This window comes from Gymnoscopelus microlampas (assembly GCF_963454915.1).
Source record: "Gymnoscopelus microlampas genome assembly, chromosome: 22".
Classification (NCBI taxonomy): Eukaryota; Metazoa; Chordata; class Actinopteri; order Myctophiformes; family Myctophidae; genus Gymnoscopelus; species Gymnoscopelus microlampas.
The window spans coordinates 28440114-28453337 of NC_139959.1; the positions used below are offsets into that span (position 1 = coordinate 28440114).

Consider the following 13224-nt stretch of genomic DNA (forward strand, 5'->3'; position numbering starts at 1 on the left):
ATCTCCTACCACCCTAGTCTCAACTTGTGTTTCATTCCCTGGCCTTCTGTAGCCTTTTTAACTTTTTATTCTCTGTATTTTCTTATTAAAGTTGTTTTGTTTTGATTGTGTTCCACTTAGTTTAGCCTTGTAAAGCGACTTTGAGTACTCAGAAAAGCGCTATATAAATTCCAGCTATTATTATTATTATTACACTCTCACAAGCTTATATATGCTATTTTCACTATTAGAATTAGAATTTATTTTTAATAAATAGTTTCCGCCCGAACAGCCACAATTTTCACACTTTGGGAATTGGATGAACATGTTACCAGTGGTGGAAAGTAACTAACCACCTGGTCGGCGAGCAGGAAGGCAGCAGAGTAGGGCGTGAGGATGGCCGTGTAGATGACCAGCAGCAAGATGAGCCAGTCCCACACCGCCTTGAAGGGACTGTAGTGGAGCACCGTCCATTTGTGGATGCGGGGAGCCTGCAGCTTGTACTCTGGAAGCACATCTGCACCCAGAGACAACACCTGGACACAGAGCCACGAGACAGAAAGATAGAGAGAGAGGAGAGGAAAAGAGGGGAATGTGAGACAGGGAAAGAAGGGGTAGATACTTAGATTTCTTCCTGACTGTGGTTATACCTGTAACATTGTTAAATGGGAAACTGGCGGCCCGGGGGCCACATGCGGCCCGCACCTGCACTTAATGCGGCCCGCAGGTTAATCGGAATACTGATATATTATTGATTTCAGCTGTTCCAAACATGCAAACATGACCCACATTAATTACTTCAGTCTATAGTAGCTTAATGACTTTTTTATGTCCAATGTATTTGTATTTAAGTTCATAAAGTTAACATACGTATAAATGCATTTGAAATTAAACAAAAATGTTACATTTCAGGATTCCAATTCAAAAATAGCAAAAAATAAAATCTGAACCCCCCCCCCCCCAAAAAAAAGCAAAAATAGCAGATCTACAAGCTCAAAACGTGTTGCACTGCAACGTGTTTTGAGCTTGTAGATCTGCTATTTTTGCTACTTTTGTGTTACATATAATGGCCCGACAGTATATGCAATGTGGCGCTCTGGAGTGAATGTGGAAATATAGTGGCCCTCTCCAGCATCAAAGTTGCCCACCCCTGATTTACATAACGCTTTTATCCAAAGCGCTTTACACAGATTTTGCATTACATTCACCCATTCACACACACATTCACACACCAATGGCGGAGGAAACCATGCAAGGCATCAACCTGCTCATCTGGAGCAGGTTTATGCTCCAGATGAGCAGGTTGATGAGCGGGATCGAACTGGGAACCTTGCGGTTCCCATTCAGCCGCTCTACCGGCCACTCTACCCCTGATGACACCACTGACGCCCCAGTGGTGCAAAAGCTGTTGGCCTCAATGTCTGGCACAACTATGAAATATGCAATTACATCGATGGAGCCACCGTCCACTGAGCAGTAGGACAAGACCTGTTCTGAAGGCAACAGACCCCTCCCAGGCTATATTATTCTCACACACACACACACACACACACACACACACACACACACACACACACACACACACACACACACACACACACACACACACACACACACACACACACACACACACACACACACACACACACACACACACACACACACACACGAGCACATAGACACATGCGCAAACAAATATGAATTTGTGTATTCCAAGATGCAAGTGCTCAGAAACATGGTCCTGACGCACTGCAATGCACGCGCACGCACACGAGGGGTAAGTAGCTTTGCTTCAGTAAAATATTCCACCATCTGCTGTCCTGGTTCAGAGCAGAGGAATTAATGGTTGTATGCAGGCACAACACTGCCCCATGTCCCTGTCTACTCCAATCCCACGGAAGAGGAGCTGAGCCCGGCTGCTGTGTGGACTCAGGCGCAACAATAACCTAACGCAGCAATAATGTAATGCAACAATAAATAATGTAACAATAATGTAATGCAACAATAAATAATGTAATGTACTGTAACAATAATAAGTAATGCAACAATAATGCAATGCATATTGACAAAGTATAAAATAGGGCTTTCATTTATATATATATATATATATATATATATTTCTGATATATATATATGTGTGTGTGTGTGTGTGTGTGTGTGTGTGTGTGTGTGTGTGTGTGTGTGTGTGTGTGTATGTGTGTGTGTGTGTGTGTGTGTGTGTGTGTGTGTGTGTGTGTGTGTGTGTGTGTGTGTGTGTGTGTGTGTGTGTGTGTGTGTGTGTGTGTGTGTGTGTGTGTGTGTGTGTGTGTACGGCCTAATACATATTCATTTGGTGGTCCTTGACATTAAAAAAGTTTGACATTGAACAAGAGCCAATATTTCAAGAGCACTTCCATTTATAAACATGTAAATTCTGGCAAGATATGTTACTTTTTGGTTAACCTTCGAGATGACTTTTAGTGCCATATTAGACTAGTTCCAGATAGTTTGTTGTCTATTATGTCTAATAAGAAAGTAACTTCTGCAACAAAGTCACCTTCAGCACCCTGAAATCAGGAGACTTCTTTAGTTTTGCATAAGACCCAAAGAGAATAGACTGCCAATATGGAGGGACAACTTTATAACCGGAGCTGATCTTATGGAGACAGAAGTAATTCTTCTACCTCTAATGTATTGTGATGAGAGACTAGGAGAGCTGAATCATCAGCGAAAAGGAATGAAAGAGTTTACAATCGCAGGCTGACTTCATGTCATTATCATATAATAAAAAGAAAAGTGGTTGTGGTGATTTACATCCACAACTAATGTTCCATCCCCCCCAGGTAAGACCTCACCCACTTTAAGTAAGCGCCATTAAAATCCAAAGCCAAAGTTTGCTTTTGAAAGTTGTCAGCACCCGTAATGGACAAAAGTGTGTAAACCTTTGGATGAACAGAAGTCCATGATCCACACGTTCGAGTGTAGACCTGCTGTTCTGTGTTTATGTAGACCACCCAGGGTAGAGATCTATGCTACAGAAAATCACTGGTGTAGTGTCAAAAGTCCTATACTTTTAGGCGCTACTGGTTGCCAACGGCTAAAAGGATGGTTCGACGTGTGCTCAAAAACTGAAGTTCAACAAAAAGGGTTTATACTCTGTCACTGTCAGCATACAAAATAATAAATACAATTAAACTTAAACGCACGGGAATATCGCCCAACAGCCCTCTCAAGCACAGTCAAAAACTGTGTGCCTCTGCCACAAGCAACACCTGCGTTTGATTGCAGACCCTGTACCAAGTACCTAGGCAACCTTGGCCTTGACCGTGCCCACATCATAGAAAAGAAAAGAAATCATATGGCTCTTACAACTGGTCTAGTGTATCGTCACTGGTAGGGATAGAAACCATGTATGCCCAAACCTGTTCCTTTTTTATTATTATTTTTAAAACATTTTAAAATAGTTAAAATAGCCGGTAGAGCTCACGATTCGCCGCAGAGCTTGTAGATCTGCCATTTTCACTACTTTTGTGCGACACTCTTGTATGATGAAGTAGGGAATACATTTTATATCTTTTTTTGTTAATAATTACTTTTAGAATTGTACCATGATACATGAATTAAAAGTAAAAAGGAAACAGGGGGTTACTTGGGGACTCAGTCATGGTGCCTCAGACCACTCAAATGAACTGTGGAATGTTTGTGGACCAGCTGGCCACTGCTCATTGGCCAGAGGCTAGTGAGTGTTGGCAGCTCTATGGGAAGACACCAGATGACAGACCCTCTGAGTTGCACTCATGCAATGTCTATGTCACTTATGTGAATATAGTTAGCGCACATTTGTACTTATCATGCATGCATGCATGGATCCTGTACATCCTAAACACACACACACGCACGCACACACACACACACACACACACACACACACACACACACACACACACACACACACACACACACACACACACACACACACACACACACACACACACACACACACACACACACACACACACACACACACACACACACACACACACACACACACACACACACACGACTACTGCAAATGTCACCATGTATGTTGTTCCATACATAGAGAGAGACACTCAAATCTCAGCTCAGCCACCCCTTTCGGCTGTTCGTAACCTCCACGAGCATCTCTAGGGTTATTTTTAGCAGGGGAAAAAAAAAGCAACTTTATGAAATAAAGGGGGGGGGGGGCAAGGCTGTGGGGGGGGGGGGGGGGTAGCTGCGAAACGTGCAGATGTCAAGATATATTTAAAGGCAGATATGGCAACGTTGTATTTAAGGGCAACTACTTCGGGGGGAGGGGGGAAGTCACAGAGGTTCTATCTAAATCTTGCTAAATCTGAATCTATCTCAAATTTGACCCTAGCCCTCTTGTAAGGAGGTCCCTGCCACAAAGTACTTTCAGACGGGGGTCCGTGAGCAATTGCAAAGTTTGAGAACCACTGGTCTACATGATAATGTTCTACTCACATCACACGTACTGCTGCAAAAGACCTCACAAGTTGTTGTTGTTTTGCTGTGCAAATGTATGAATTCTGGATGCGACTTGCATTTTAGCTTTAACTTTCAGCCACCAATGTGGAGCATGTCAAGATTTTCAAAAATTGAGAAAGTTGTCTCTGCTGTCTGCCTGCTGTTAGATAAATGGTCTAGAGGCAGACAGGCTTTTCAATTCAGCTCCTTAAAAGCTCTCATGTAAGAAATTGTGGGTTGTCCTCATGGGAGCATTTGGGAAAAGGTATTTGGTTGCTGTCGGGCAGAATCCTTGTATTTTCATATTTCATCTTTTAATGGGTTGTTTTTTCATAAATAAATACTCTATTTTGCTGCAATGTCTGCAGTGAGGAACCAGAAAAAAAGCGCGCACACACACACACACACACACACACACACACACACACACACACACACACACACACACACACACACACACACACACACACACACACACACACACACACACACACACACACACACACACACACACACAAAAAACCTTGAACACCATGCACATTGCACATGTGTGGCCAAGAATACCAAACAGAGAAGTCCTTAATAATACAAAAGAGGCTTCATGTCCAATGGATCCATCAACAGATCTCCTACTGTACGACCGTACTTCTGTTTGTTTGTTGTCAGATCAAACAAACTGCTCATTAGCTGAACCTCTGCAGAGCACTGAGGCTGCACACCCCATGGCAATGTGTGTGTGTGTGTGTGTGTGTGTGTGTGTGTGTGTGTGTGTGTGTGTGTGTGTGTGTGTGTGTGTGTGTGTGTGTGTGTGTGTGTGTGTGTGTGTGTTATGCAACCCAGAAGAAGAGTGTATTTTCTTGTATATATAAGTCACAATATAGATGTAATGTATTGTAAGGGGTGGGGGGCTGCATTAGTGCATGATCAGGGTCAGCCATCTGAGCCATGCAACACAGAGGTGACAGGTGCGTGCGTGCGTGCGTGCGTGCGTGCGTGCGTGCGTGCGTGCGTGCGTGCGTGCGTGCGTGCGTGCGTGTGTGCGTGCGTGCGTGTGTGTGTGTGTGTGTGTGCAGTGTTAACTCAGAGTATGAAAATGAACAGAAATGCAAAAAAAAGACAGACCGCCCTATGGACACATTCGGTTGCAGTTCTTTCCCAAGCTTTTCTCCTCATGAGGTAAGAAAAGACTGGGAACAAGGTGACCCCTAGTCCATAAATCTGAACCAAGATCGGGGGGTTAGGCGGCCAAGGGAGGATGGGGAAGGTGGGAAAGGTAGTGATGGGGGTAAAGGGGATAAAAAATGTACGTTGTGAATGTATTTTGTGAATTTGAATTTAAGTAAAGGCAGTCCTTTTGCACACCTGCTTAGTAGGACAGGCGCATACAGTAGGAGTGAAAAGCCAAGGGATAGGAGGGGGGAAAAGTCCCGGTTTTCACTTGCAGCAGTTTATTGAAGAGAACACAGCATTTCAGTTGAACTGACCTTCATCTGTTATCTGATACCTGATGGCAATATGATGTACTGTAGATAAGAGATGTAGATAGAGATAGATAGAGCCGTGGTTGCCGGTGTCGGTTTTGAAACTCGCTGCTCCTGGGCTGTTCTGTTCTTTGGGATTACTGACTCCTGCTTTGACTGGCACACTTGCCCAAACTTTCCCATGCTGAAAGTTGCACCCCCTATTGCGAAATTGTAAAAAAGTTGCTATTTGTATATACAAGAGGTGCACCACCATATGTTTTGTGGTTTTCACTCATCGGTCTTTCTGAAAAATTAAACATCATCTGGTCACAGACAGTAGTCATCTGGCCAATTTGTTATTTTCTATAACGATCCTAATTTCAACGGTGAGTTATAGTGGTTATTCCCAAATTTTAATGTTTAATCTAACTTAGACCCGCCTTGTGTTATATCAGATCACTTTGACTATCCCAATGTCATATCATTCATCACATTAGTTCCAGTCGATGTCACATGATATTAGTCATCACATTAGTTCCTGTACTGCCACTCCAAGAACTAAAACAGAAAAATGTGAGAGGCAGATAAGTGCAATGAAAGGATTTTTTAAATAATTGAGACTATTATAATAATAACATACCCCAGAACATTCAGCCCTAATTCCCCTTTAATTATTGTATTCATTTTTCAACCAGAGAATAATGAAATAAGGATGAGGATGATTCATATCTGGTCATCACCGGTGTATTCATTCAAGAGGAAAATGACACTGATGCTGCGGCTTGCGCTTCACATAAAAACAATTAACCAATTATTTTGTTCCCCTTTTTCTCCCCAATTTAGTCATTATGCCAATTATTTCCTCCCCACACACATTTCTGTATTGTCACTGCTGTCATATCCTACTGACTCACCTGCCAGTGAGGAGCCCCCACCGGGAGGACGTAGACTAGAGCCTTCGTCCTACTCCTCCCGCCCAACACTCTCCGCTGACAGGTGCCGCCCCAGCCCCTAGGAGTATGTGCAATTACCATTATCCCCCTCCCCGCCCGGCTTCCCTCGCCCAAACACGGGCCAATTGTGTTCGTGTAGACGCTCGACAAAGCCGGATGCACCACGGTGGATTTGAACCCACAACCTCCGTGGTGGGCATGCAGGGACTTTACCACTGCGCCACCCGAGCGCCATGCTTGGAGACTTTTTTTAATCAAATTGGAGAGAGATAGAGAGAGGCCTGCTTTGTTCTAGCCGAAAGAAAGAATTGTTTGTATTGACTGTGAACTAAAACAAATCACAAATAATATGATGGTGGTAGTCCTTTGGTGTCAATTTAAGCCTCTGGCTAATCCAGAAGCTTGGATGTATGAAGTGTGAATCTGTGGGTCTCTCTCACACACACTTTCTAATACTGTATTATTAAAAAGGTATTAAACCGACATGCTACAGTAGTAGAATCAGCCAATCCAGCGGGGATCAGTGCGGCTCACAGGGTGTCTCCGACACCTTCTGTTTGGAAAATAAATGGAGTCCTGAAATTTGAATGTCATTGCTGTGGGGCAGAAACCTTGTATCTCCATATTCACATTCTTTAAAATGTTTTTACGCAAATGAATGCCAAGAGTACAAGAGTGTCGCACAAAAGTAGTGGAAATAGCAGATGTACAAGCTCACAACGCATGCGATCGATCTACAGAGCTTGCAGATCGGCCAATTTCACAATTTTCACAAACGGTTATGGACATAAAAGGTTTCCACCCGACAGCGGCAATGTATTCTATTAGTTGTTGGTCGAATGTCTTAAATCAGGATTAAGAGTAAGGGATGGGCATGAGAGAAAAAACAGTAGCGCTGTGTTTGCCTGTTGGCATCAACATATTGATCATGCTCAAACTTTATGAAATATTGAGCATGTTTGCAGAGGCTCTGTGGTAAGGACCACTCTCCTCACGATAAGCCATTTATTAAATTACAAATCACAAAGTAATTTAATTGCAATATTCAAGCATTTATGCTTTGAGACACATATACAGGTATTTGGGGGCCATGGCTGTCCAAATATGCCATCGGCTTGGAGGTGAAAAAACAAAGGTAGAGTATCAGCATTGAGTTTGTGATCGATTTTTCTGTCCTAGTGCAAAACTATGGTTGAGTAATGTGCAGGGACCTGCGACAACAACCATCTTATTCACCCAAATATTCATTTTTCAAGCTCCAGAGCCACAAAAAAGAGGCAAATCCACGCAAGTAGCACCTCAAAACACACTCACGTGATGTCGATTCAGTTCTATTTTACACATAGGCCAATGACGTCACTGTAGGTAAAATAATTATGCTTGGCGGCATGGAATGCCACAGGCAGAGAGAGCAACAGACAACCCCCCCCATGGTACAACAGAACAGAGCAGAATTAACCCATTAAGACCGGGGACGCATCTGTTAAACCAGTTAAACCATTATTTTACACTTTGGCTATTCAAAAATAGCAGATCTACAAGCTCATAGCGCGGCAGTGAGGGCCACGCTATGAGCTTGAAGATCTGCTTTCTTTTTGAAAAATCGTGAAAATTTGTGCAAATCTTTGAATATATATAATATACTAGAGTCTCGGGGGGCTTCGCCCCCCTCGACCCCAGCCGCTGCGCGGGGCTGTGTGCTTGCTGCAGGCTACGTCAAGCTCGCCCCCGCTACGCGGGGGCGCGCGTCTAGCCCGCGGCCACGCCCACGTAGCGGCCGCGGCCACTTGGCAACTCATATAAGTGGCGTAGCGTCATGAGGGTTAGTGGGGCCGTGGCTCGGTCAGTGAAGACCCTGTAGTGCGGATGATATGTGGCATAGAGGGGCAGATTGTAAATCCCCAGAGGAAACATCCGTGGGCTACCATTGGTTCAGCGATGTGTGCGGTCGCCCTGCGGGCCCTCCTACTCCAGCAATGTGCAGTATTGAGAGCCCTGACGTCACAACAATTGGAGGGATGGGCACTGCACTGTGGTTGATTAGGGTACACCTAGGGCCCAGGTAGAACCCAGTTAAAGCCTGCATGGGCAAACCTAGTTAGAACCCGCCTAGGTCGCACATAAACATGGCTAGTTGGGGCCCACCTAAGGGCCAGGTAGAAGCTACTTATAGCCTGCATGGGCATGGCAGTTGGGACTGAAGTGGATGCCGCTGCGCTGACATTGCTGACATGGGGTCCATATAGTTTAGGCCACCTTGAAACCATATGGGAAGTACGCTGGCATGCTGGCTGTAATGCAAACGCTGCATCATACCTGCAGTGTGTAGTTTGCTGTTGTGTGTGTAGCAGATATACCTGCAGTGTGTAGATCAATGTCCATATGAAAGTCAATGCTCAGCAGTGTTTTTTTTCCCCAGCAGAGTTTCTAGTGTCTCTGTGTCTGTCTGGAAGAGGTTGCACATGAACTCTGCAGCCGCACTGAGGCGCTCCAACACAAAGACTCTGACATGAAGCTGCTTCACACAACAAACATCAGCACCACGCTGCTGTGAGTCCAAAACACACAATATCTGCTGTCCCACCGACGTCATGTGTTCATGTATCGACAGCCGTACAGACTCCTTTTGACACATTTTACCGCGTTTATCCAGCTCTCACTGACTCTCCACATGGGGCTGTTATTTTGCTGCGATGAAGGCAACGATGTGAGAGATTAGCTATCACAGACGGACGGACAGGGGGTGAAACATAGTCTTGCGCCATGCCTTTCGGCCTGGCGGAGACAATAATAAAAGGAAAGTAAATGAAATGACCATTTCTGCAACAGAAGTAGTCAACAAACTATACTATGAAAACATGGGCCACATTGTGTAAGAATCTAAGAAAGAGGCAAGCATGTAGAAAATAGCCGATCTGCAAGCTTACAAAGCCTCTGAACGTGAGGCGTTTGGAGCTTGTAGATCGGCTATTTTCACAATATTTACTTGTGGAACGGAGTCAAACAGAATGGGGGGGTCCCCAGATCAAGTACGTTTATTTGGGGGGGCGGCCTGAAAGGGTTGATAAGCACTGCTGTAGTCGGAGCGAAAGTATCTGAAATTACGACATGACCATAATGCAGTCTAACATGCGTTGCACGGGGCGGTCCTGCCATTACGTTAGTTACTGTAGTTACTGTGGAGCGACATAGTTCTCCAGAAGACACACACAAACATACACCATCTACAATGGACTAACTGAGCAGCAATATTGACATTCACCACACGAACGTGCATTGTTGTGAAAGTGATTGCACAGCCGCTGCAGGCATGACAACCACGTTAGCGTTAACGACATGGCAGCTCTCACAGCGCCCTGTCCGTCGAGGGAGTGTGATGGCTACAGCAGTAACAGCAAGCTGTCTGCGATGCCATTGTCTGGAGACTGCTGTTAGCGTGAGACGACCAATGAGAGTGAGCGCTGTAGTTGTTGCTAAGATACGGTGGCGTCTCTGCCCCATAGCTTGTAGATCTCTCACGCATGATTGGCGTAGGCTGCGTTGCCAGGTCTGACTGTTTGTGTAAGCGATGTAGGGCTGATTTGGGTGGACTTTCGGGCTCGTTTCCATAGACCACGGCAGGGGCGCAATTTTTGTACATTTTGTGGGAGGCAGGGAATAATCATAGTATACCTTCAAAAAATAAGTAGAACACAACACTGGGACCCCCGTAGAAGAGGGCGGGGCCCTTGGGATGGGTGTTGTTTGTTTGATGTAGGTGGTTGCTTCTTTCTGGCGCTGGCTGTGCAAACCTGGCAACCCAGCGCATGCTGGCGCACGTTACACCAGAAATGGTGCCTGGAGAAAATGGTGACCAAAAAAAAAGTTTGGAAAAAAAGGAAAAAACCCCCGCAGCGGCTGCGTGCTGTTGTGGTGATGAGGTGGTGCGCACGGTAAACGGTACGAAGCTGGCTCCCCTTCCGTTTTGTCCGACATTTGGTGAGTAGAATTAATTATGTTGCGCGGTGGAAAAGGTGTACTGAGCAGTGAGATGTCCCCTACGCGAGGCGTAAATTCAGCGCGGCCGCCGTGGCGAGTCAGTTGGCCACATGTGGTCTGGCGGTGCGTTGTTTAGTCGATAACAGAGCTGTGGGGTGTGGACACCGAGGGTGCGGAAGTTGGTCGCCATTTATATAGTTAGATATATTCAAAGATGTGCACACATTTTCACGATATTTAAAGTGAAAATTTGTAACTCAAATCTTTGCTTTGAAAAATCTAAAGTTTGAAGTTCTGATATAGAAACATATGTTTTTCAAGGATTTACAGAAGCAAAGATTTGAGTTACAAATGTTTGCTTTTAAAAAATATATATTCAAATACATTTTCAAGATAAAAAAAAGAGGCAGATCTACAAGCTCATAGCGCAGCACTCGGTGCCGCGCCATGAGCTTGTAGATCTGCTATTTTTGAGTAGCCAAAGAAATCTTAAAATGACACACAGATGCGTTCCCGCCGGGTCTTAATGGGTTAACAATGACATCAGACAATGACATTGATCCAATAAGACCAGCATAAAAAGGAGGAGCTGACAGCTGAGCGTCCGCTGATAGTGGTGGGGCTTGGCAGGAATCAGCTGAGCACATGGGTGAGGAAAGGCTCGACTCTCGTGTTCTGCCAGAACTAACGCTCAGCTCTACTTAGCCGTTTTATAGCTGCATTAATTGTTTAAGAGGAGATATGAAATATGAATTGCTGCTCTTCTCTCTTTTATGAGTAAAAAAGAGAGACAGAAGGAGATGGTTAAGGCTTCCTGTATCGTCGCTGATTATTTCATTATGTGCAGTATGAAAAAGGGAGAGAGACGGAGACAGAGATAGACAGAGAGAGACATAGGAATGGGACCAAGACAAAAGCAAACACGGTGGCTTTTAAAGGGCAATGAACAAGCAAAGTTGCCCTTTATGTCACTTTGTTTACCGAGATGCTAGAGAGAGAGGGTCAGGAGCGAGAGAGAGAGAGAAATGGGGTGAGAAGGGAGGAGGGAGGAGGGGGGAGGGGGGGCAATGGTTTAAAAGAGAAAGAGAGGGAGGGCACGGAGGATGAATGCACAACATAAGATTAGATGAAATAAACCTAAATATTCAGATGTCATACAATGTGTGAATGAACGACGTACACTCAATGTGTGAGGACTAAATATATGTGCATGATTACAACTGCATTAGAGCAAAATGATTTGCCCTTGTGGATAATAAAGACATCTAATCTAAAAGCTGCCTGGCACAACACTTGGATTTCTCGCCGACCCTTTTCTCCAGTGCTCTGACGTTTCCATTAAAACAACAAAGAAGCATATAGTATTTCCACAGAAAACAGCCAGACCCCAATCTCTCCCTTTCCATCTCTATGCCTCTCCTCTCCTCTAACTCCCACCAACCTCCTCACCACAGCCTTCTCCTTTAATATTCATCAGTAGAATCAGGAGAAAAGGCATCTCTCTCTCTCTCTCTCTTGCTCTCTCTGGCTTTGTCTGTAAGTCTCCATGCGCTCTCATGTTATCTGTGTTTTCCTTCATCTATATACGCTGTATCTCTGCTGCTATCTTACAGCTTTATCTGTTTTTGTCTTTAAATCTCGTTTTCTCCCCATCGGTCTCTCGCATTTCTTGCTCTCTCGTCTATCCATCCTCTAACCCTGGAGGAACTTGAAATATAAATGCAGCAACACAATAAGACACAGAGCATACCACACACGCAGGCACGCGCACAAACATTGATCTACAACACAAGGAAAGGCTTCAGAGTTGCCTCCGATTAAGTTTCCTAAATCTGCTCTCTCTCTCTCTCTCTCTCTCTCTCTCTCTCTCTGAGAAACCACTTTCCTCTAAGCTTTCAAACTCAAAAGATATGCATAATATCTACCCATTCAGGCTGCTCGTGTATACGGGCTGTAGAAAAACAAACAAACAAACATGAGACTCGCATTTTACGCTGCAAGCACTTTAGGCAGTGATTCATGTGGGACAGAACATCTCGACGATGTGCAATATTGATGGTGCTTCGCCCGCTGTTCATCTGCTGTGTGTGTGTGTGTGTGTGTGTGTGTGTGTGTGTGTCTTTTGAAGAGGGCGCCATGTGATCAGGGGATGCCACCACGCATTACGTCCAAACTACAAACTACAGGAATCCAGGCCACTTGAATAAAAGATGGTGTAGTGTGGACTCGAGCCAGCCGCAGAGGGAGATACATAAGTGAAGGATAATGCAATTATCAATGGCTCAATGGCTTTTTACAATGCTCTGTCTTACTGACTTATCTTTGTGTTCACACCTGCTAGTTTCCAGTATTTACACTGTTGG

The 13224-nt window shown here is 44.6% G+C and overlaps 1 protein-coding gene across 1 annotated transcript in view; it reads right to left on the reverse strand.

Moving 5' to 3' along the window:
* Window positions 1-13224, reverse strand: part of kcnh2b (potassium voltage-gated channel, subfamily H (eag-related), member 2b) — a 314750-nt gene that overhangs the window by 23452 nt on the left and 278074 nt on the right. Inside the window, exon 7 of the mRNA XM_084048974.1 lies at window positions 336-515. Coding sequence (XP_083905100.1) covers window positions 336-515 — 180 coding nt within the window. The remainder of the gene's footprint in view (window positions 1-335; window positions 516-13224) is intronic.